At 42.1% G+C, this 24821-nt stretch overlaps 1 protein-coding gene across 11 annotated transcripts in view; it reads left to right on the forward strand.

The window, feature by feature from the left end:
• Positions 1-23553, forward strand: part of SLC4A7 (solute carrier family 4 member 7) — a 166705-nt gene extending 143152 nt beyond the window's left edge. For 6 of the 11 annotated variants that reach the window (XM_061587385.1, XM_061587391.1, XM_061587386.1 and 3 more), the window contains 5 exons: positions 6-179; positions 357-488; positions 2349-2449; positions 10473-10580; positions 18509-23553. In XM_061587385.1, the coding sequence (XP_061443369.1) occupies positions 6-179; positions 357-488; positions 2349-2449; positions 10473-10580; positions 18509-18590 (597 nt within the window). In that variant the 3' untranslated portion in view covers positions 18591-23553. Of the gene's footprint in view, positions 1-5; positions 180-356; positions 489-2348; positions 2450-2676; positions 2729-10472; positions 10581-18508 lie in introns of all 11 variants that reach the window. The other 5 variants (XM_061587387.1, XM_061587394.1, XM_061587396.1 and 2 more) reach the window with 2 other exon arrangements.
• The last annotated feature ends 1268 nt before the right edge of the window (positions 23554-24821 follow it).

The following is a 24821-nucleotide window of genomic DNA, read 5'->3' on the forward strand; positions in this document are numbered from 1 at the left end:
TCTAGTTTTTTGATCGCATCAAATTGTTTGGAATGCCAGCCAAACATCAGCCAGATTTGATCTATCTGCGTTATGTGCCGCTCTGGAAGGTCCATGTATTTACAGTAGTTCAACTCACCTGTCTTGTTCTTCTGTGGGCAATTAAAGCATCTGATGCTGCTGTTGTTTTTCCTATGATGGTAAGTTAGTAATTATAGTGTCTCTGGAACATTATACATCATTTGAGAATATACAGCAGTGCCAAATCAATATAATAGAGTTGTGCTATACAATTCTGTTTTGTAAAACTCGAGCTATATTTTATAATTTCTACTAGTCTTTGTGTGATTGCTGTTTTTAAATTGTTGTTTTTTAAGGTTTTAGCTCTAGTTTTCATTCGCAAACTTTTGGATTTGTGTTTCACTAAACGGGAGCTCAGTTGGCTTGATGACCTTATGCCAGAAAGTAAGAAGAAGAAGGAAGATGACAAAAAGAAAAAAGCAAAGGAAGTAAGTTAGATAGTAATTTACAACAAAAAAGAACAACTAGAAGCAGTGATTTGTGGGAGGGAAACAAGAAGAAACATTGTTTCTGTAGTTTTTAATGGATACTTTACTTGTACAGTAGGGCCCCGCTTCCCGGCGCTCCGCTTCCCGGCGTTCCGCTAATGCGGCGGCTTTCCTCCCCTCTTTAAAAGCTGATTTTGCCGCTTCTGCGGCATTTTCGCATGACGTGCCCCATTAAAGTCAATGGGGTTCCGCCTTACGGTGATTTCCGCTTTACGGCGGGGGTCCGGAACAGAACCCGCCGTATGAGTGGGGCCCTACTGTATGCCTAATCTTGTAAGGTTTTAGTGCCTGGTTAAATATATGCAAAATGATACACAGTTGCCAACTCTTTTGGTACTATTCTGAAGTGCCCCCAACCTTCATCAGGCTTTTCAGGGAGCTGTAAAGCTGGAACTGGAAGGGATTGCTGAAAAGCACTTGTGTATGAACAGAACAGTGTTCATGATGTTATGAATTATACAAGGTGCAAAGCACTGATTAAAGTGCTAGCAACATATCATAAATGTTTTTTATGTCAGTGCCATAATTGGGTACTGATGGTACCACTCATCCCTTCTCCTTCTGATATACCTCCCAACTCAACACCTGAACCTCCTGGCTCTCACCCAAGGTCCAGACAAACTCACTATCCCATGATAAGGTTTGCTGTTACACACAGACAGACACACAAGTTTCAGGCTACAGCACGCTTAGTGAGTTTCCTGGGGTGGGAGGCAAATGATGGTAAATAGGACTCCCTCCACTCATAGCTTTTTTGCTGGTCTCTTTATGCCCCTTCTCTTTCACCTGCTTTCCCACCACTTATGTATGAGATTTTAATTTATTTAAATAAATGCAAGAGAGGAAATCCTTTTCCTAAACTCATCTGGGACTAAATACACATATGTCCCAAGTTTGCAAATCTTTAGAGAAAAAACATCTGTATACAAAGCTTAAAATTGGCACCCAGAACCTTCTTTAAACATGCAAGGGTATGCATGTACTAAGATTTCTCTAATGTTTACTCAATATTATTGTTAGCTGTGAGCAAGAGATTGCAGTGGAGGGAGTCTTCTTTAAGAACATAAGAGCCTGCTGGATCAGGCCAGTGGCCCATCTAGCCCAGCATCCTGTTCTCACAGTGGCCAGTCAGATGCCAATGGGAAGCCTGAAAGGAGGACCTGAGCTCAACAGCACTCTCCCTATTTGTGATTCCCAGCAACTGGCATTCAGAAGCATAGTGCCTCCAATGGTGGAGGTAGAACTTAAACAAATTTCTTGGAAAAGTGGTATGTAGTGACGTCCCATTCTGGGTAAGATCACTGATTCACTTGCTTTCACAATCCTTAATCCACCCTTTCTCTAGATATACCAAGTGATGGGAGAACAGTGGACTTGGGTGGATTAGGGATCTTGCCATATCTAAGGTCCTTCAGACAACCATGGATCCCAGCAGATTTCCAATTTTGTTAGTGGGCAGCAGCATTGCATTGAATGCTGTTATCCAGATACAGAGAATGGCTTATCAAATGGCAAAGGGAGCAGCTTCCAAAAAGAAGGGACTCACGCTCCATTGCCTGTATGGAACTTTTTACATGGCCTTCTACTTTATGTCCCAAATATGATTTGCTGGGGTAGGGGTGAGATGAGAGAGGCAGGACACCATGTTGTACCGTTATGGTGTTGTAGCAGTATCCAAAATACAGTTATGGCTACTGCTATAAATCTAAGTACATATTTTTAAATACAGGCCTCATTTACATGCCTCATACTTGTAGTCTAAAATAATTAAACATGTATTGGATAATGTATAACTTTCAGGAAGCTGAACGAATGTTTCAGACAGTGGACAATGAAACTGTACACCTTCCATATGAACAAGGCGATGTGTTAGAGATTCCTGTGAAAGCTCTAAAATACAGGTGTGATATATACCTACTATTTTATTGTTTGATTTTTACATAGTTTTATATCTGATGTGGCATTTAATAATGTGTTTGAACAATTGTGGATACTGACATAATAAATCTGGGATTCAACTATCCGGGAAAAAGGAACAAAGAAATTGAGGCCTCCTTATGTCTATAATATGGTTCTGTATATTTGTTTTAAATTACATCTTACTCACTCATGTGACCCTTTTGAACAGATCAGATGACTCACTTTCAACTAGCTGTTCTCATGGTGAAGAAACTGTTTTGGTCAGTTCTGTCTAGTGTGTTACTCTGCATGGTTAATGATGTGAAAAGCATTGAATATACTAAATATAAGTTGAGCCATATATTTACCAGCTGCTTAAAGCCTGGAAATCTTTTTTTTAAAATCTATAACGGTTTCCTTTTATGCAAAAAACTTGCATAAAAAACTACAAAAAAATTTTGTAGTGAGAACATTGGATAATAAATTAACCTGAAGAACACAGCACTTAACCCCTTAATTTGTCTGCTGCTAAAATGATCCCAATTTTTCTCTGTAAATTAGAACAAAGATATAGCTTGTTTCAATCCAGTTTTCCATCCTTCCTGTGTAAGGGATGTTAAAATGGACGTGCATACTTTTAAAATGTTTTGTCTTGGCTCCACTTGGAATACCAAAAGTCTTAAGGCTGCAGTTATCAACCAATTTGTCCAGGAGCACATCCTCTTTCACCCACAGAACTAGTTGGGAGTACATTAAATGACTTAAGGATTGCATTGTCACAAGCTTCTCATTTAAGCAAGCATCCTCAGCCATTTCTTCAAGGTCGCTTTACAACAAGGTTTAATTGTTTTCTTAAGGCACCTCATCGTTTGAATAGATTTGCCCAATATATATTACAAGAAACAAACAGTTTCCTCTTAATCTTAGGTATTGTGAAATTATCCCTATATTAGTGGGCTTAAATTAAGCACAAGTCCTATTGCAAATTCTCTTTATATATTAATATGTCTTTGCAAAGTACAGGCTGTTACATAAATGAGCATAGTATAATTTTCCATAGTTAACGTCACTTGAAAAACAGGTGCTGTTTTTCCTGTAGTGGAAAACCTTTTAACTCAAGAATTCTTACATCACATATATTGATACAGTGCTTGTATTCAGACCCCTGACCAATGCTCTCATATTACTGAATTACAAATGGTAAATTGTAATTTTGTTCTATATGATACCTTATTTTGAAACACTGAAACTCAAAATCAATTATTGTAAAGTGACATTGGTTTTATGTTGGAAATGTTTGTAACAAACATAAAAAACTGAAACATGTTGCTTGCATTTGTATTCAACCCCTGTGCTGTGGAAGCTCCTGGTTTACACAGATGAAAGAAATTGCCCTATCAAGGAAACAGTTACCTTACCATTGGGCTCCATCTGTGAGCCATTAAAGTAGCTGTCACATTGTCAGGATAAGAACCCCACTGTTGAAGGATCATTGGTCAGGCTGGGGATCTGAAGGAAAATGAAGACCAAAGAGCATTCTACAGAAGTGAGAGATAATGTAATACAAATGCATAGATTAGGAAAAGGGTACAAAATAATATCCAAGTGTTTGGATATCCCAGAGAGCACAATTGGATCAATAATCAGAAAGTGGAAGCTGCATCACACCATCCAGGCGCTGCCAAGAAAAGGGCATCCCTCAAAACTCAGCACTCTCACAAGGAGACTTGTGAGAGAAGCCACAGAGAGGCCAACAATCACTTTGAAGCAGCTACAGAGTTCAGTGGAGTGGAGTAATGGTGTACCATCCAACCATATTAAGAGCTCTGTATAACACTGGCCTGTATGGGGGGGGGTGGCAAGAAAGAAGCCATTGCTCAAAAAATACAATCTGAAAGCACGTCTGGAGTCTACCAGAAAGCATGAGAACGCCCCAGCTGCGATGTGGGAAAAGCTTTTGTGTTCAGATGAGATCAAGATCAAGCTTTCTCCTGTGCATGGAAAGATGACCTCAGGTGGATAGCAAACCCCACCTAGCAGTTGAAGGCAGAAAGAGTGCTGTTCAATTTTGCAGGGACTTCCTGCTCCTTGCCACAGTTCTCTTTCTGCCTTCACCAAAGACGGTTGCCTTTGCTCTGTGCTCTATTGGTTCAGGTTTGCATTTTCTTTGTTTGGTGTCATTATTCCTTTCCTCTTGTTCTTGGGAGTGGTTCCCCCCCCCCATTCCCCATTGTTTTTTTTAAAAAAATAGTTTTAAAAAGAACAGAAAGCCAGGGCATTTTGGCCGTGAGGTAGGGAGCCCCCCCAACCCAAAGCTTTATTGCGCCATGAGGTGCCAGGTAGGGGCTTTCATGCTTCAATTGCAGGAGGCTCCAGAACATAAGGCATTAGCTCTCAGGCAGCAGCAGGCCCAACACAGCCTCATGGCTGCCATTACCGGCTCGCTGCTAGCCCCTTCTCCCATAGTGCACCATCAGAGCAAGTATAGGCAGGCCCAACACAGTCTCCTACAGCCACCTCCCACCATTTGGCCACCGGCTTCTGCACAGACTCGCAGCTATGTCTGCAGTCTGCCATCTTTTTACTGCCCCCGTAAGCCCCTCTCTGCAAGTTGCTCCCATGGGAAAAGCAATCACAAAATCTGCAGTTCCTGCCAAAAAAGTCAAATCACTTCTGCCTGTCCCAGACCGCCATACATCAGATATAGCTGCAGAGTCAGCAGTAGCCTGCTCCTCTACCAGCAGGCAAGAGGTTGCTGAGGCATGTCTTGAAGTGGGCAGGGTCACTCCAGAGGATTCACATTCAGAGAATAACGGACTGGAATGTGAGACATGGGAGGAGGCTGGCAATAAATGTGGAGCACCTATACAAGACACCCACAGCTCTGATCGCAGATTGCCAAGAGACCAGGAACCTCTCTCTGAGGAGGAAGGAGTGCAGCCTCCTTCATCTTTAATCTACATTTTCTCCACCACCTCTTCTCCAGAGGTCTTCTCAGGATTTCAGGAAGCCCCCAGACAGCGGCCACCCCTGCAGACCACTAGGTGGCCGTGTGCAGACACTGCAACTGCAGTTTTCACCCTTGATGCTACAACAATTGAAGGAACAACTGAGGGAATCCCTCCTAGTAGATTTAACCAGAGACCTTTCGGCTTCGGCAGCACCTTCACACCTTCCTGGAGAAGACAACAGGGCAGCTAAACCCTCTGCCCAGACCCCGGGGAGGGCATGTCTCTCACAGCCTTCTAACCCGACCCACGCATTGGCTGCCTTAAGACCACCACCACCCAACCGCACATCGTCAGACCCCCACACAACCGCGCAGGGCAGACACCATCGCTACGGGGAAGGTCAGGATGCAGACAATGAGCTGATCATTTTGGACAAAGAAGAGTGGAGTGAAGATTCGGAATCTGAAGAGGTCACTACCAACAGGATTTTCCAAGAGGCTCACTTCCTCTCCCTCCTGTGTAAGGCAATGGAAGCACTGCGTTTGAATTCCCCAGAAGACCCTCCAGCAAAGGCGGCATCTAGGGTTTCAGTTGTATGTCCAAGCCCAAATCAAAGGTGCTTAAACTCCTGTCCTTGCTACCGAAGGTGATCAAGTCCGAGTTTGACGTCCCGTTGCAATTTAAGAAGTCAGTTCCAGCAGCTAACAAATATATGCTGAAGCAACAGCTTATGGATCAGCTGAAAGTCCCACTGGTGGATGCCCCATAGTAAATTTTTTAAACCTGTCCTTAAACCCGAAGGACTCAGATGCCCACCTTAAGGACCTTACAGAACGCAAGATAGATCAGGGCCTCAGAAGAATCCATGAGGCTAGTGCGCTATCAATAAGGGCAGCGTCAGCCTCCTTGGTATTTGCAAGGGCTTCTCTTCCTCTGATTGGAAGATTTATTGGACAGCCTGCAGCAGGACCCAGCTCGAGTCTGCAAGTTCCTACTAAAAATCTCCTGGGCGGTGACCTTCATGGCGGATGCATCAATGAATGCCATGCAATTCTCAGCACAGTCTCTGGCGGCCAGCATCTTTACTAGAACACTTTGGTTGCACCGTTGGGATGCAGACCCCACCGCTCGCTCTAATTTGGCCTCAGACCCCTACGTGAGAGGCAAACCATTTGGCCACACAGCCTTGGCAGGTGTCCTGGAATCTAAAGAAAAGAAGAAATCAATGCCGTCAACCAGGAAAGGGACAACAGGAGATCCTTTCGGAGGTCCTTCCACCCTTACCAGACCTCCCAGTCTTTTTGAGGTGCCAGGTCAGCGGGAAGAGCAAAGGAGGGTCAACGTAGCCACCCCTTCTGGAACAGACAGCGCAGCCTGGTCAAGGGCCACCAGCAGTTCTTCAACAGGGCTGGATTCACGTCCCAGTTGTGTGGAAATAAACATCCATTCTGACGCCAGTGCCGCTCTGGTGGGAGGTCGCCTCCAGCGGTTTGTCCATCATTGGAGGGCCATATCATTGGACTAGTGGGTGCTATAGACCCTCCAACATGGGCTACGTCTTGAGTTCATGTCATCCCCTCCCCCAAGGTTCATACCATCTCCCATTTTAGCATCTCCACGCAAAAGGGAAAGGATACAACAGGCAATCTCACTTGCAGATTGCAGCAATAGAGCTAGTTCCCATAGGAGAGGGATTTTCAGGACACTACTCACTCTTCTTTACAGTCGAGAAGAAAGACAGTACTCTACCTGAAGAACTTGAATGAGTGTAAGTTTTGCATGGATACCTTGATGACAATCAAGGAGGCCCTGAGATAGGGAGACCACCTCACCTCAATAGACCTGAAGGAGGCGTACCTGCACATCCCTATTTTCCCACCTTACAGGTGCTACCTCAGGTTCGCGGTAGAGGGAAACCACTTTGAATACAAGCCTATGCCCTTTGGTCTGTCGTCCGCCCCCAGGGTATTAACAAAAGTTGTGGTGACCGTGGTGGCACAACTCGGGACACAGGGAGTTCACATCTTTCCTTATCTATATTACTTCCTAATTCGGTTCCCATTGGTTCACAAATCATGGGAGGATCTACACATCACCCTAGCCTGCCTGAAGGACCACGGCTTTCTGATCAATCAAGCCAAGACCCAGCTGTACCCATCTTATTGCTTAGGGTATCTAGGAGCCAAAATAGACTCAGAGCATGGAGTGATAAGACTGGCACAGGACAGAATAAACAAGATTCATGCAGCTATGTCACATCTTCTGTCTTCTCCATCAGTGGACCTCATGTAGTTGGCAGCAGCTCTAGGACTGATGGTCTCAATATTCCAAACCACTCCCTGGGCACGTCACCATTCACCGCCCCTGCAGTGGTCACTACTGCCCTTCCAAAGTGACATAGCAGCCAGGCACCACCGAACACTGTCACTATCATCAGTAGTTCATCACTCCCTACTATGGTGGACGCACAAACCCAATCTGCTAAAAGAAATTCCATTTCATGACCCTGAGCAGACACTCATCCCCTCAGATGCCAGTCTCATGGGATGGGGGGCTATATGCGACGGTCAGATGGTCCAAGGCTTGTGGTCGGCACAGGATTCTTTACTCCCCACTAATATCCTGGAGTTCTGTGCGATTTGCCTAGCACTCAATCACTTTGTGAAATAAAGACATTTGGGGGTGATACTGGCCAGAACCGATAACGTTATGATCAAAGCTCATTTGAACCGTCAGGGAGGAATGTGCTCAGCCCAGCTTCAGAGATAAGCCTCACTACTGTTCCAGTGGGCAGAGGTCTATCTAGACTCAATTCTGGCGCAATATCTCAGAGGGGAGGAAACAGTCAAGTGGACTGGTTGAGTCGGGAGTGAATCCATCAAGGGGAATGGAAACTCCACCCAATGGCCTTTCAACAGATAGTGGATCACTTTGTGAGAGTCAAAGTGGACGTGTTCGCCAATCACCGCAACTGCCAGCTGAAAAGGTTCTTTGCCAGGTATGCAAACCACAGGTGGAAGGAATAGATGCCCTGACATACTGCTGGCTCACAGGTCTGTTTTATGCCTTCCCACCACTTCCAGTCATTCCAAGGGTGATCCAAAAGATCCGGTCCGAGAAGGCAAAAGTCTTACTGGTCACCCCATATTGGTCAAGAAGGGCCTGGTTCCCGGATCTACTTGACATTTAATGTTTAAAGTGTTATTCCTTGTGGCCATTACATTGGCCCGGAGAGTGTCTGAGCTGAATGCCCTGTCTGTTGACAAGCATTCCTGTGTATTTCATAAGGTTAGGGTCATCCTCCACTCTGTCCCTTTCTGTCCAAAAGTACTGTCTAACTTCCACTGTCAACAAGAGCTTGTCCTCCTTTCTGCCCTAACCCAGTCCACCCCACAGAGAAGGCATAGCACTCACTAGATGTGAGAAGAGCCCTAAAGGTATATATCGACAAAACGAAACCTTTCTGACAAATGGATAGCTTGTTTGTGTCTTTTCACTCAGCTTCGTTAGGGAAAAAGGTTTCTACTTCAACACTAGCCAGGTGGATAAAGGCATGCATTACGTTGGCATATGCTTCCCTGAGGCTGGTTTGTCTGGCTAAAATAGTGGCCCACTCCGCTAGGGCAGTGGCCACATCAGCAGCCTTTTTCTGCAATGCTGCCCTCCAGGAGATCTGCAGAGTAGCTACATGGCCTACTCCTAACACATTTATCAAGCATTATAAATACTTATGCATCCGCTGAAGTATGCTGCAGGAGAAGAGTGTTGCAGCATGTTCTTTCAGACTAACAAGATTTTTTACAGCCCAGCTATATTCCTACCCTACATGGATCAGCTTTGATATGTCCCACCTGAGGTCATCTTTCCATGCACAGGAGAAGAGACATTTGGTCTTACCGTGAAATGGTCGTTTCTGCACATGTCAAAGATGACCTCAGGGCCACTCCCTAGGAGGGCTGGGCTGCCATCAGTGTCAGTATGCCTCTTTTTAGCAGAGAGTGTGTGAGAGCTGTTTGTCTTTAGTTGTCTTCTCGCTGCTCCGTCTTCACTCACCTACTTGGCTTGTCATCTGTGGCAAGGAGCTACAGAGAGCAGGAAGTCCTTGCAAAATTGAACAGTGCTCTTTCTGCCTTCAACCCCTAGGTGGAGCTAGCTACCCACCTGAGGTCATGTTTGACATGCACAGAGAAAACCATTTTATGGTAAGACCAAATGTCTCTTTTGGTCAAAACTCAAAGCACTATGTGTGGTGCAAACCTAACACTGCCCATGCCTCCAACAGTGAAGTATTGTGGTGGCAGCATCATGCTGTGGGGATGGTTCTCATCAGCAGGGACTGGGCATTTTTTTAAACTTAAAGGAAGAATGGATGGAGCAAAACGGAAATACTGCAAGACAACCTGCCTCAGTCCACTAAAAAACAAGCTTGGGAGGAAATTCCTTTTTCAGCAGAACAATGATCCCAAGCACAAGGCCAAAGCGATACTGGAGTGACTCAAGAACAAAAAGGTGAATGTCCTACAGTGGCCCAGTCAAAGTCCTGATCTCAATCCCATTGAGAATCTGTGGGGCTCTTTGAAACTTGCGGTCCAACCTGAATGATCTGGAGTGAATCTGCCAAGAAGAATGGGCCAAAATCTGACAGTGTGTGCAAAGCTGGTACATACCTATCCCCAAAGACTTAAAGCTGTTACTGCAGCAAAAGGTGGCTCTACCAAATATTAATGTGTGGGGGTTGAATACTTATTCAAGCAACATGTTTCAGTTTGTTTCTTACAAACATATCCCAACATAAAACCAATGTAGCCTTACAATTGCTTTTGTGTTTCAAAATAAAATATCATACAGAACGAAATTACAATGTACCATTTGTAATTCAGTAACATGAGAGCTTTGGTCAGAGGTCTGAATACTTTTGCAAGACACTGTATATAGAATTCAGTATTTAATACAATATTGTCAACAGTGGCTGTGTAAATGGATAAGCTAAGGCTCAAATGATGTAAAGAGCATGAGACGTAATTAATGCTATTGCAAGGCATGGAGTACTAATCAAGATGTGTTTGTTATCTAGCATTGATCCTTCTGTTGTAAACATATCAGATGAAATGGCCAAAACTGCACAGTGGAAGGCTCTTTCCATGAACACAGAGAATGCCAAAGTAACAAGATCTAACTTGAGGTAGCCTACAATTACTCACATTTCTGATTCTGCTTTGCGTGTTGAGCTGTGGAAGTAATTTAGTCTGATTTATGTATTTATATTCTGAATACATGATGAAATGTTTATATCAGTCATATAAACAGGTTGTTTATATGTTGTTTTGGTCAATTGTTCAAAAAAAATTGTTGGGCTAGTATAAGCCTCTTGATTAAACCAAAGTAGCTCTTTTGATTAAACTGAACTAGCTCCTTTGGATAATGGCCAAAGGGTGATATCCAGTGTTCCCTTCTGCTAATTGAAGTCATCTATCAGCCAAATGGGTGAAGGAGACAATTTTTGGCAGTTTTCCTCTCCCCTGCAGCTGCCCCCATCAAAATTTGCTCCAGGAACTCTCTCTGGAGTATATGGGGGGACACCATGGAGTACAGGGGGAGGAGAATCAATGAAAATTGCTTCCTCTTTCAGTTAGTAGAGGGAAAGTGCTGGATATCACCCAAAGTACATTTTCAGTGTATTACAGTAATTTAAATATAGTATGGTTCTTTTAAAAATGTTTAATCTGTAGTGTAATGGGGAAACGAATACCATGCATAACTGCTTCATGCCTTTTCTACTCATTATGAGCTCTTTGTTCCAAATTACAGAAAGTAGCTGTGGGTATGGCTGATAGATACACACAAGTGTTTCTCTTGTGCATGTAGAGCTCCTCCTAGTGATCAAAGGCAGAATTGCTCTTCAATTTTTGAGAGACACTTGTGGCTTTCCATGGCCAGCTCAATATAGTTCAATTCTGCCTTCGCCCTCAGTGGTCATGGATAGCGAGCTTTCTGCCTTACCCTTGCCTCAAGCCTGTTTAAAACTTCTTTGTCTTCCTTATATTTGGGTTTTGTGATGTTGTGTTCCTTGCGCTCTGTTGCTGGCCCCATATTTTAAGTCTTCCATTTTTCCTTCAGCCCTATTCATCCCTTCCATAAAAATCAAACCAAACAGAAAACACCTCCTCCCCAAACAAACCTCTGTTTGTGTCTCAGCCTTTTTCCTTTCATTCTGGACTGATCTGTTTTCTGTGAGGTCCCTTGTCTTTCCCATTTAGCTGTTGTCTGCCTCCTCCAGCACCTTTGCTCCTGAAGCCTTATTCTTACCTCTTCCTGCTACTTTTCCCTCAGTCCTTGTTAGCGCTCTCGTTGCACTCGCCATTTTGTGAGACCTTCGTTTGCACATTTTGTGCCTGCCATTTTTGGAGCCTCAGTCTTCTCTGCTGCTCCAACATCCTCCCATTTACTATTGGCTGCCCTCTCCACAGTGATGGGCAAGAGCAAGCAGAAGTCTGAAGATCATAGTGCTTTCACCACCAGTCTTCCCCCACCCCAGGATGCAAGCCATAGCTACAGGCTCTGTGTCCATGCTGCCAATGCTCATGTCTGGAGAGCCAACCCCTTCCATGTGACACCTTGGCCCTGCTTTTGTGCATTCTCTCTCTGGAGCCCTAATTCAGTAAGACTATGTTGGCACACCTTGCTTGGCTCCATTTGAAATGTCTGGATTAAGGGAGAGAGACCCCAGTACTAGCAGCATGCTTTTCTCTTTGCCTTCATCCTCCAGTGCCATCGCAGCAGGAGGGGGGGCAATGCAGAAGCCTGAGAGCACAGGAGGACCTCTCTGATCAAGAGGATAGGGGCAGCAGGAGGACTTTGGATTGTATCTTTTCAGCTGACTCTATCCTGAGCATATCTCAGGTTTTCAGGACTCTGCTTCTGTGCCTGTTTGTGCTGCTCCAGTTGTGAATCCTGGGGGCCTGCCATCTCTTTCCATGCCTATGGTTCCTCCCCCAGAAGCTCATGGGCTACAGCTCAACATCCCTTACGCTGTGCCAGATCAGAGAGGTGCTGCTGACAGGCTTTGCTAGGACTTGTATGCCTCTCAGGCTCCTCCTCTCCCAGGGAGTCACCAACCTACTGTGGCTTCTAGGAGCCAGGTTGTCAGTACACAAGCCCAATCTGCCAACCCACTCAGAAAGTGGGGGGGGGACACCCAGCCCTACTTAAGCTGGGTGAAGGGGCAGGGTTAGTGCTGAGTCAACGACTTTATGCTGCCAAGTTGTGACTAGTTAGTTAGGGAGGGATGCTGAGTTTTAAGTAAGCCATAGGTAGATTCAAGAAGTGCACTGAACTGAAACTTTCTCTTACTTCAGTAAAAGAAAAAACTACAGCTGTGTCTGAGTCTGAGTTCCTTGAGTATGGGCAGGACATTATGTGCCTCTGCTGTGTAATACCATAGCAGCCTTGGACCTACACCTCTTGAGGAAACCCTGACTCACATTTCCTCCAGGGTAGCAGTGGTCTATCCTGACTCCTCTCCTAAGTCCAGGGTGGTGAGACTCCCCCCCTCTGCTTCCTAAGGTCATCAGTGTGGAATGCAATATAAAAAATTGGTAGCCATTGTAAAAAAACACTGTGTTGGAGCAGCCCACCATGGACCTCTTGAAGTTGTCTATCATTGACACTCCTATTGTTGAAGTGCTGAGCAAATCTCAAGCCTAAAGACTATGATGCCCAACTAAAGGACCCGCTTGAGAGGAAGCTGGACTTAGGTCTCAAGTGCACACATAAGGCTTGTGCGCTGTCAGTGCAGGCAGCATGTCGTGCATTGGTTTTTGCCAGGGCTTCTTTTCTGAAGAACCTTTTGAATATTTCTCAGCCGGACCCTGCCAGGCTTTGCAAAACCCTACTGAAGGTATCTCAGATGGTTTATTTATTTATTTAATTTCTATGTCACCCCATAGCCAAAGCTCTCTGGGTGGCTTACAACATAAAAATCAATATACAATATATAATATACAATTCATATTTGGTACAACTAAAAGGAAAAATACATCACATTTTAAATAAACATAAATAACAATAAATCTCAACAATGTACATAACTGAATAAATGGAACAAACCGAACATAACAATTATAAAAATATCTAAAAATATTCTCCAATGTCCCATTGAGTTTCCCCCCACCTAACCCCATCTTCTATAACCAATAGCACTATAAACATTTCTTCCATTGTCTTTTCTCCAAGACAACCCCAAGACGACGCCAAGTGCAACGCCAAGTGTGTACTTGGCGTCACACTTGGCACAGCACCAAGGTGCTGCCTCAGGCAGCTCTTCCCCTTCATATACTTGGAGCAGAAGACAAAAAATGAAGGCAGAGTAGGTAAATGGCAACAGCTGCAGCAGCACACAGAGTCCTTCCAAACATGCATACACCCAGCTCAGGCAGCTCTTCCCCTTCATGTACCTGGAGCATTTGTTGCTGACGCCTCTATGGACACAGCACAATTTTCAGCTTGGGCCTTAGCAGTGAGCATGTTCTCTAGGAGGATTCTTTGGCTTCACCGTTGGGATGCGAATGCAGAGGTTCTGTCTAACTTAGCCAAAGAACCTTATACTGGGGGGGGAAGCTTTTTGGCAACTCGGCACTACAGGAGTCTCCACAGGTACTGGTGGAGTCTAAAAACAAGAAGAAGACCATACCTTCTAGCCAGAAGCAGGACAACAAATGCTCCTTTCGGAGGTCTTTCCATCCTTTCCAGCCCACTCTACCCTGTCATCGCTTTAAGCCATTGTGTTCTGGCAGGAACATTCAGGTCTCTTGTCCCTTCTGGAACAGATCCTGGCTTTGACAGTAGAGGACAACAGCAGCAACAATTTACAGGCAAGACCTCCTATGTCTCTTACTCCAAACACCAATTCTGATGCCATGCCTCTGCCAGTGGGGGGGGGGCTTCACAACTTCACTCACAAGTGGCAAGTCTTCTATCCTGATGGTTGGGTGCTGGAGACCTTCAGGCAGGGTCTGTGTCTGGAATTTTCAGCCCCGCCCCTTCACTCATTTGTCCTGTCCCCTGTCTTTGCCAATCTGGAGAAGAAAAGGTTTCAGTAAGAGATCTTCACCTGGATATAGCAGTGGAACCTGTTCCCCCAGAGGAACTCTTCTCTGGCATCTGCTCCTTGTTCTTTGCCATGTGCAAGTGTGATGGCTTGGTCTGAGTGGTCCTGAATCTATGACTACTCAATCAGTTCATCGTCTATTGCATGTTCAGGTTGGAGACTCAATTCTATCCAGAAAGCCCTTTGTTTGGGGGATATTTTGTTGCCCATTGTCCTGTCTTCCACAACCAGAGATGCTACCTGGGGTTCTTCTTCAATGGTCAGCACTTCCAAAACAGGGCCATGTCCTTTGGCCTGGCATCTGCCCCCAAGGTATTCATAAAAATTATGATTACCCTGGGGGCACATCTCCATCTTCAGGGGATACACATCTACCCCTATTTGGATGACCTAATTTGCTCACCCTCCTGAATTCAGGTGTCAGAAGATCTCCAGGTCACTTTGACCTGCATGAAGGTTGCCAGCTTCCTGGTCAATGTGGAAAAAGTAATCTCTTTACAGTACAGTGTATTCTCCACCAGGGAGCCCTCATAGACCCTCGCCTAGGTTTCTTGGCTCTCTCCCCAGAGCAGGTCTTCAAGATCCAGTCAGTGGTGAGATCCATTCTTTACAAGTCGTCAGTGGATCTTATGCTGCCAGTGTGGATCTTGGGCCTGTTGATCTCATCAATTCAAGGTGCCCCCTGGGGGAGACATCACAGTCGTCCCCTTCAATGGCTCCTCCATCCATTTCAGAGTGAGATTTCAGCCAAGCAGCATCAGTGGGTTCACGTCTCCGTCAGTTCACCTGTCTCTGTTGTGGTGCCTTCAGGAACCTCATCTTGAGAGGCGAGTCCCTCTTGCACAGCCCCCCCTAGACAGTCATCAACTCAGACACCAGTGTAGTAGGCTGGGGGGGTCCTGTGAGAGGAGTAGATGGTCCAGAGGACTTGGTCACTGGAGAAGTCCTTACTTCCCATCAGCCTTTTGGAGCTCAGGGCTGCCTGCCTGACAGTCCCACACTTTGCATCCCAGATGCACTTGTGGGCTGTGCACCAACGTGACTACCAAAGCCCACATCAATCAGCAGGGTGGATCAAGATCTTGATTGTTCCAACAGGAAGCCTCTCTCCTGCTTCTCTGGGTGGAACACCACCTGGACACTCTCAGCAGTGCACCTTTAAGGAAATGACAGTATGTAAGCTGATTGGCTGAGCAGGAAGCAACTTCTCAATGGTGAGTGGAGACTCAATCTTCATGTCTTCGAGATGTTAGTGGATCACTTTGGGATGGGTGATGTAGACCTCTTCGCATCTCCAGAGAATTGGCACGTTTCCAGGTTCTTCTCCCAGTATGTAGCACCTTCAGTGGAAGGGGTGATGCCCTGGTCTCTTCATGGTCTCCAAGGTTCCTGTATGCCTTTCTCCTGTTTCCGCTCCTCCCTTGGGTCCTGCAGAAGGTGAAAGAAGAAAGGGCAATCGTCCTGCTGGTAGCTCTGCATTGGCCTGAGAGGCTGTGATTCTCTGTGCTGGTCAACCTGGCAGTGACCCCACTCTAGCATCTTTTTCTGCACATAGATCTGCTTTCTTAGGGCCGGTTCTTTCATCTAGATCCATCCTGCCTGGCCGTTCGTGCCTGGAAGTTGAAAGGCCATGTAAGAACAGCCTTCCTCCATCGGTGATTGATACCATGTTGGCTTTCAGGCACCCTTCCACTCAATGTATGTATCAAGCTACTTGGAAGTGTTTTCCCATCAGTGAAAAGGCAAGGCTCTTCATTCTAAGAAAGCTGGCATTACAGAACTTTCAGCTTTCCTCCAAGATGGCCTCTTACTGGGCCTTAGGTCCAACAGTCTAAAGCAGCAAACCTCCACATTATCTTGTGTCTTATCAAAGGATGTGAGCAGACTATTGGGATCTCACCCCTTTCTAAAACATGTCATGGATAGTGTGTTATCGTCACCTCTAGTTCAACACGACTTTCCTACCTGGGATTTGCACAGGATTCTTATCACCCTACAGAAGTTTCCCTTCAAACCTTTAAAATGTTTTCTTATGTTTACTGTCTTTTAAAGTTTTGTTTTTAATGGCTATAAAGTCTTGCTAGATGGATCTCTGAACTTAACACTCTTTTTGTCACCAAACATCTGTGTTTTTCTGTAAGAACAGGGTAGCCCTTGCTTTCCACCTAAGGTTCTGTCTCCTTTTTACTGCCAGCAGGAGCTTATTCTTCCTACTTTGTGTTCTTCTCCAGTCCACCTGACTGAGAAGAAGGTTTATATTTCTTGCATTAAACCCTTCCGCCAATTAGGATCTCTTTTTGCGTCCTTCTGTCCTTCTTTTCTTGGCAGGAAGGTCTCCACATTGGCTTGGTGGATCAAAGCATGTATCATGTTGGCATATACTTGCCTGTCTGCCACCACTGACCAAGGTTTTGGCCCACTCCATCCGAGTGACTGCAACCTCAGCAGTCTTCTCCCTAAATGCTCCCTTGCAGGAAGTTTGTCAGGCAGACACCTGGACTAGTCCCAACTCCTTTATCAAGCACTACAAAGTTGACATTTAGGCCTTACCTGAGGTGGCCTTTGGCAGGTGTGTCTTACTGCATGTTCTTTCGGCCAGTAGGCAACACCCTTATGTTTCTGACTTCATTTTTCCTGGCCTACATGGGCCAGCTTGGGTATGTCCCACATGATGTCATCTACATGCATGGGAGATAAGACCATTTGGTCCTACCTGTGAATGGGTCTTATTCGTGCATGTAATAATGACATTAGGGCTGCTCCCTAGTTTTTGCTTCTTTTTCATTAGATGGGAGCTGCGTCTCCATAAACCTTTATTTTTTTTTAAATCGGGTTTGTTATTTCCTTTGGTTATTCAGTCTGCAAAGAGTCTTTTCCTATTTCTTTCTTTTGATTTGCTGTCATTGTTCTTTTATTTTCTGGTCTATTTGTCTTCATTAAACTGGATTGAGCTGGCTATGGAAAGCCAGAAGTGCCTTGTAAAATTTAACAGTGATTCTGCCTTTGACAACTAGGGGGAGCTCAACTCCTACCTGATGTCATTGTTACATGCACGAAGAAGACCCATTCAGAGGTAGGACTAAACTGTCTCATATATACACAGAGAAATTTCCCAGACGTGTGCTTGGTCTTAGGAATTTCAAATATTTTAAGCCCTGTAGCTTAATGACTACACAAGGTCGAGTATTTTGAGGCTGGTTGCAAGTCTACATTATGGCTGGGTTCAGATGTAACATGTAACACATAATGGTTTGTGCTAACCATCATTAAGAACCCACATCATCGTTCGAGCTTCTTGAAATACACCAGGCTAACCATAGGCTTGAGCTGCTTGTCTGCTTTTGTTTCCCATTTGCTCAGAACTCAGATATGTATGTTTTTATGATGTAGCAGCCTCTTGAGCTGGTGCAGTGGCCCTTTGCTTTCTCAATGATCTGTGAATTCAGATAGAACAGAAACTCACAATTAGTAGCCACATTCAGATTCAGGAACAAACCATGTTTAGCTAAAAAACTATGGTTTCATGTAGTATCTGAATCCAGCCTTAATTTATACTACTTGGTCTGTTACCGAACTTGCAATCCTAAACATGTCTACTCAAAAATAAGCACCATTGAATTCAGTGGGGCTTGCTCCCTGGTAAGTGGCTATAGAGTTGCAACACTAAAGTAGAATAGTGTTTCATTACAGTTAGATGTATTGAATATACATGCATCTATGGGGGAGAAGCTAGCAATTGCTAACTACTTGGTGAAAACAGCATGAAGCCGTAAACCCTAAGAGAATAATCTTGAATCCAAGTCGTTACTTAAGAAGTCACATTTTTCTGATGTGCTCCATTCTTTTTAAAGTATGTGCTCACTTGAGTGTGAGTGCATATGTATATATTATACTTCATAATAAGAAGCAATATGTTATACTTGAAATACAAATGCTACTTGATAAAGTTTTGAGTGTGTTCTACATTCTTTGGCTTATCTTACCTTGTGGTTTGTTCTTAACAGCTCTGAAAAAGAAGAGTGCATGAAAATAGACATGGAAAATACATCCGAAATAAAGTATGTAGATGCTGAAACCTCATTATAGAAGTGAACAAGGGTATATATTATTTTATAGGATATACTGTAAAAGGGTGACTTCAAATCTTCTTTCAAGTACTGAAATTTGAGATCTGGAGACTGTATGCACAGCAACAAGACTTTCAGACAAGATAGAAGTGGTGATCACTCTGGAATATTTATTTTTAGTGGAATGTTTTTCATTTTTTTAAATAGGAATTTTTTTTAGTTATCAGTACATGCATTGCATGTCAAATCATCTTGAATTGTAAAGTATTGGTGAACATTGTGTATTGGTATGCATTGTGTATAATTTTGTAGCATGTAGCTGTTTTTATAATTTTTTGCAGTACACATATCATGTTTTCAGGCAATTACTGTTTGGGTGTTTGCAAAATGTTCTAAATGTCAGTCTCCCTAGAAAAATATTTCATTTCATGAATGACTGCGTTTTCAACCCTTTCTCACCTCATGTTGCTGTTTTATGGGGAATTTAATTCATATTTGTGGGGATAATTTATTTTGAATCATAAATTATTATGTTAAACACTATTGCATTGTCTTTCAAAAAAAATCCAGTTTCATGCTCCACAGCAGACAATTTCTGTTTAATTCTTAATTCAGTGTTTCATAAGTCATGGATACTACAATAGCTCTTATCCAGTGATAAATTACAAGATTCCTCCTTCATACTACATGTTTTGCCTGGACAGATTTTGTTGTCTTTGTTAGAATGAGGCATTAAAATCATACAAGGCCTGTGGATTTGGATACACATATAGGCTCCATATTCAGGTGCCTGTTTTATTTGTTGGATTTGGATGTAAGATCATGAGCTGAGTTTGCAGTTAATTTTCCTTGCTTTTTAAGGGGGACATAATCTAATATAAAATGCTGTCCAGTCAGCAAGTAATTTAGGATCTTTAAAGCATTTTTATCTTGATTGCTAAAGCATAACCCAAAAACAATAGAATCCAGTATCTGACCTAGTTTTAAATGCTATTACGTGAATGGCTTGGATCCAAAGGTTTTTTATGTGAAGTGGGGGGAAACTTCCATGTGCAAAAGGCAGCCTTGCTGAATTTCTTTCATTCCCCTGTCCTTCTGCAGCCTCCATATCCTGTTATAGAGGGTCCCATTGACCCTCAGGAGATCCTTTGAGGAATCATAGAGGGCTATAGCAAGGGGAAAGAGCCAGGAGAACCTGTTGTGTGAGCAGAGTTCTGTCTGATCTTCTCAGGATCCACTCAGTACCTTCAGGACTGGAGGTTCCTCATGTTCCTTTGAAGGCAGAATAGGTTAGGCCATTATTTTAGGTAAACATGCATGGAACTAAATTGCATTGAAATCAATGGCACTTAACTTTTAAGGCAATGAATCTTGATCTAAAGCGTCACAGTTCTACTATGTATTCAGAGCTTCTGTAATGGAAAGGACTTACCTGCTGTTGGGGATATGAATATGAAATTATCCACAATATCAAATGCAGTGGGGAAGCTCTTGCTTATGCAGGAACTTCATATTCCTACCAGAAAATCCCACACATAGAAAGAAACCCCCTGGACTGGAGTTGCTGTGTTTAGCATTGAGGTGTTAAGATTGCATAATGCATTAATTAGCCTTTATGCACTTGAAGGACTGTGAAAACTTTATGTAATAAGTTATTAAAATTATTTTGTTCATTTTCTTGCATTTTGTGAAGAAAAATAATACATGTCTGCTGTGAAAGCTCCTATTGAAAATACAAAATACGACTACTTACACCAGCTATATTTCCACAATATAAATATTTTCATCAGAGTGTTCATTCCTCTGAATATTCTAAAGTCCAAACTCTTTATAAAGCTGTTTTCTTTTGCCTTCCTGTATCCCTTACATATTTCTTAATTTTGTCACAGCAGTTAACTGCTAATTAATATCTTGATCATAATCAGAATGGCAGCCAATGTATATATTATCCTTTTAATCTTGGGTATTAATTGTATGTCAGTTTAACTCCAAACTACTGTGATCATTTTGGCAGATTTTCAAATATGCATGAAGCTTAAACATGTTCTCATTTATGTAGAACTCTTAAGTTACTATGTCCATAATAATTTGTAAAGCTATACGATAATGTACACTTTAAAGTTAAAGGGCAAATTAAAAATGTGAGGTCCTCAGTTTCAAAAGCACATTGCTTTATTATCTTTTCTTACTAATGTCAATTGTATAAATTGCTGAATACACCAGAACCAGGATAGAGGGGACCTGTGACCCTCTGTGCGTTGTGGGACTCCACCTCTTGTCAGCCGCAGAAAACATGACCAATAGTCAGGGATGTTGTAGTTCAAATCATCTGGAGGATCACAGGTAGTAGCAGAGATTGCTAGTGGACCTCCTGTCACCACTGCCACCTCCCAACAGTTTCTTGCTTTCCTTTCCCTCCTTGATTGCCTGGAAGCATGTAATTCTTGTTAGGAAACTGTTCACCAGTTTTTGCTGAAGAAGAATTAGTATGAAAATCCAAGGCCCACAATTTAAAGAACCTTGTTGCTAAGTCTAGCTGCTGTTACTTAAAATTGTAACACAAACCACATAAATGAGTGTTACGTTTATTCATTATACTTGTACTTCTCTTTGTGCTTTTTGTCAAAAGAAGAATTTGTGCATGTCTCCTATAGAACATTTTAACTGGGAGTATGAAAAGAAGGGTGTGTCAGACGCTGAAGTAACTTGCTGCACCTGGTGAAACATTTTATTTTTTCAAACAGCAAGTCCCTATACCATGTGAGTTTGCAGTGCAGCACCAAAGAGGAGTGAGTCCCATAGCGTAAAAGCAAAACTATGGGTATACCCAATGTAACTATGGTTAGTGGCCTGAAACAACTCGGAGAAAGCAATGGGAATAAAAACCTATGGAAGTGGCAGTAAAGATTTTATAGAACAGCAACAAATTATTTCTATGGTTAAAAATGCTGCTAAATGTATTCAGTTCAAAGAAAAAGTTTGCCCTACTAGATCAACATGTAAGGTATGGGTAATGTCAAACAGAAGACCTGATGCCTCAGAACCATCAAGTTAGCATTTGCATAGCTTGTGCCTTAGCCTTCAATAAATATGCACCGTTTCTTTAATTAAGAATCATGACCATCTGTCACTTACCCCATCACTTCCACATATATATGTTCAATGTCTTTAACAATTATGTTTGGAAATAATTCCTTCTAGTTGGTACAATAAAAAAAGAATCACACCTGTAGCTTTCAGAGTTATTTACGTGTCTTCCACTATTGCAAATTTCTGTATTCAGAGGTGTGGGTAGTAATTTGCAAATATCCAAACAGATTGTCTTGAATTTTATCCCTTTGTTTTCCAAGCCTATAATTCCATAAAGCTGATCAGTTCATATCAACTTTTCAGTGCCAAAGGGTTAATAATTTAGTAAATTAAGTGAAGATCTGAAAACTACTTAGAATTACAATATTTATTTTATTTTAATTATGTAAAATTATCCAGTGCCAGAGAGAGATGATTTGCAATGTAGTTTACATTGATTGTTCTAATGTTGGCTGTTAATTTTACTCATTTTAACCTTTTGATAGCAGATTAAGTCCTGATGACATGCTGAAAATTCCAGTGGTAGCTTCTATTTAAGTAATCTGCTTATTATACTTTGCATAAGCATTATTTCCTTCTCCATAAATAAAAAAAGATAGTATTAAAATAAAACAGTGAAGGACAGAGTTTTTACTGTACGTAGATATAAATGTTGCCTTAAAAGGTGTATATGAATAAATGTTACTGTGCACTGATTCACCTGGGGTGGAGCCTAATTTAAAGCCAGTATATTTCCATTAAACTACTCAAATAAATAGCTGAGCACTTTTTTGATGCCTTGGTTGCCTCCTGGGGAGCAAACTAGTATACTGTATAAGAGGCTGCAGAGCCACCCCAGGAAATTTGCTTATTCTGATCTCTTTAAAAAAAATTATTTAAATTGTTTTTCAGAAAAAATGTCTGAATTTTAACATAGGCATCTTCTGTATTTTATTTAGAATAGAAAGTTTTTTACATTTATGTAGGAAGTTGAGAAACTCTGTTCTAGATTTGCACAAACAACTCATTATCCTTAGTTTGCATTGGTCCATACTGTAAACTGTGTTTAAAGCAGGCTATTCCAGATTATTAAGATAATCAACAAAAATGAGCAAGATAGTGTGCAAGGCATGTCAATCATTTAGCATACAACCCATTTCTTCTTTTTTCTCTTTTTCTTCAAATGCATTTATCTCTGTGTACAGTAGTCTTATAAAATGTGCTCATTGTAAAGGTAAGTTCCAAGTGTAAAAATGTCATGGATAGATGTAATGCATTACAAAAATGCACTGGTATGCATTGTTTAAAAGGGTAATGTATTATAAATGTTTTGTAAATGAATTGTGTTTGAAGTCACCTGTTCAGAGTTTGTAGATCATTAGCACAACATACTGAATGTATTTTGTTTTTATTACATTTGGTCAGTAATTTAACATTTTTAGAATGATTGATTATAGGTGCCATTCATTACCTATTCAGTACAACTATTGTGAAAAACCGTTTGTTTTAATGAATGTACAGGCGCATTATTGTGTGACAATTTATACTTGTATTCTGAATACAAAATGTTGTCTTGTGATTTTACTATTTGCAGTTTTTTATTTTATAACTTTTTAGTAATTTTGTCAGTTATAGGAAAATGGTTACAATTGGTGTGAAAATAAAGTTTTTCATATTTAGTACATATTGTCACTATTTGGCAGTCTTGGAGTAACTTATTTAATAGTCAGGTTTTTATAATGAAATGTATTAGTCAGAAGGTTAATCCTTTGTAATATTTCCCATTTGTTATTGATGCTTTTTTGCAAGTGTGTCTTCCATTGTTCAAAACTGAACAAAAATATTTACTTTGAGGTGTAATTCCACACTTTATTCCAATTTTTATGACAGTTTTCTAATTACATATAACATTTCCTTTTATAATAAAATCCAAAGCAAGTTAACACTGTTCAAAATGTAGAAACAATATTTTATTAATTTATATAATGTCTACAAACTTTTCTCCAATATGTACTGTGAAAAATCCAGCCTTTATAATTTGTTTAATGAATGTTGCAAAAACTATTTTTTTGTAATGTTTCAAAAAGATGACAAAAAGCAATAAAATGCCACTGACTTTAACAGTTTGGGTCAATTTTTAATTGTGTGTTATTTTGTTCTCCATGGTTAATATTACTGGTATAATGCATGAAAACTCTCTGGTGCTTAGTAGTCATTATGGGTTAGAGTGAAGTTCTTGCCACGTGCCTTAAGAATTACACAACTAGCAAATAAGGGATTGACAGTGACTCTACAAAATTATGCTACAAATTATAACACTATATAATGCTGCAATACATATAGTGCCTTGCAAAAGCAATCGGACCCCTGACCAATGCTTTCATATTACTGAATTACAAATGGTAAACTGTAATTTTGTTCTGTATGATACCTTATTTTGAAACACTGAAACTCAAAATCAATTATTGTAAGGTGACATTGGTTTTATGTTGGAAATGTTTGTAAGAAACATAAAAAACTGAAACATGTTGCTTGCATTTGTATTCAACCCCTGTGCTGTGGAAGCTCCTGGTTTACACAGATGAAAGAAATTGCCCTATTGAGGACACAGTTACCTTACAATTGGCCTCCACCTTTGAACCATTAAAGTTGCTGTCACATTGACAGGATAAAACCCCCACTGTTGAAGGATCATTGGTCAGGCTGGGGATTTGAAGGAAAATGAAGACCAAAGAGCATTCTATAGAAGTGAGAGATAATGTAATACAAATGCCTAAATTAGGAAAAGGGTACAAAATAATATCCAAGTGTTTGGGTATCCCAGTGAGCACAGTTGGATCAATAATCAGGAAGTAGAAGCTGTATCACACCACCCAGGCACTGCCAAGAAAAGGCCACCCCTCAAAACTCAGCACACAAACAAGAAGCAGACTTGTGAGAAGCCACAGAGAGACCAACAATCACTTTGAAGGAGCTACAGAGTTCAGTGGTTGGGAGTGGAGTAATAGTGCACCATCCAACCGTATTAAGAGCTCTGTGTAACACTGGCCTGTATGGGGGGGGGTGGCAAGAAAGAAGCCGTTGCTCAAAAAGTACCATCTGAAAGCACGTCTGGAGTTTGCCAGAAAGCATGAGAGTGCCCCAGCTGCCATGTGGAAAAAGGTTTTGTGGTCAGATGAGA

The sequence above is a fragment of the Rhineura floridana genome, chromosome 10 (assembly GCF_030035675.1).
Source record: "Rhineura floridana isolate rRhiFlo1 chromosome 10, rRhiFlo1.hap2, whole genome shotgun sequence".
Taxonomy (NCBI): Eukaryota; Metazoa; Chordata; class Lepidosauria; order Squamata; family Rhineuridae; genus Rhineura; species Rhineura floridana.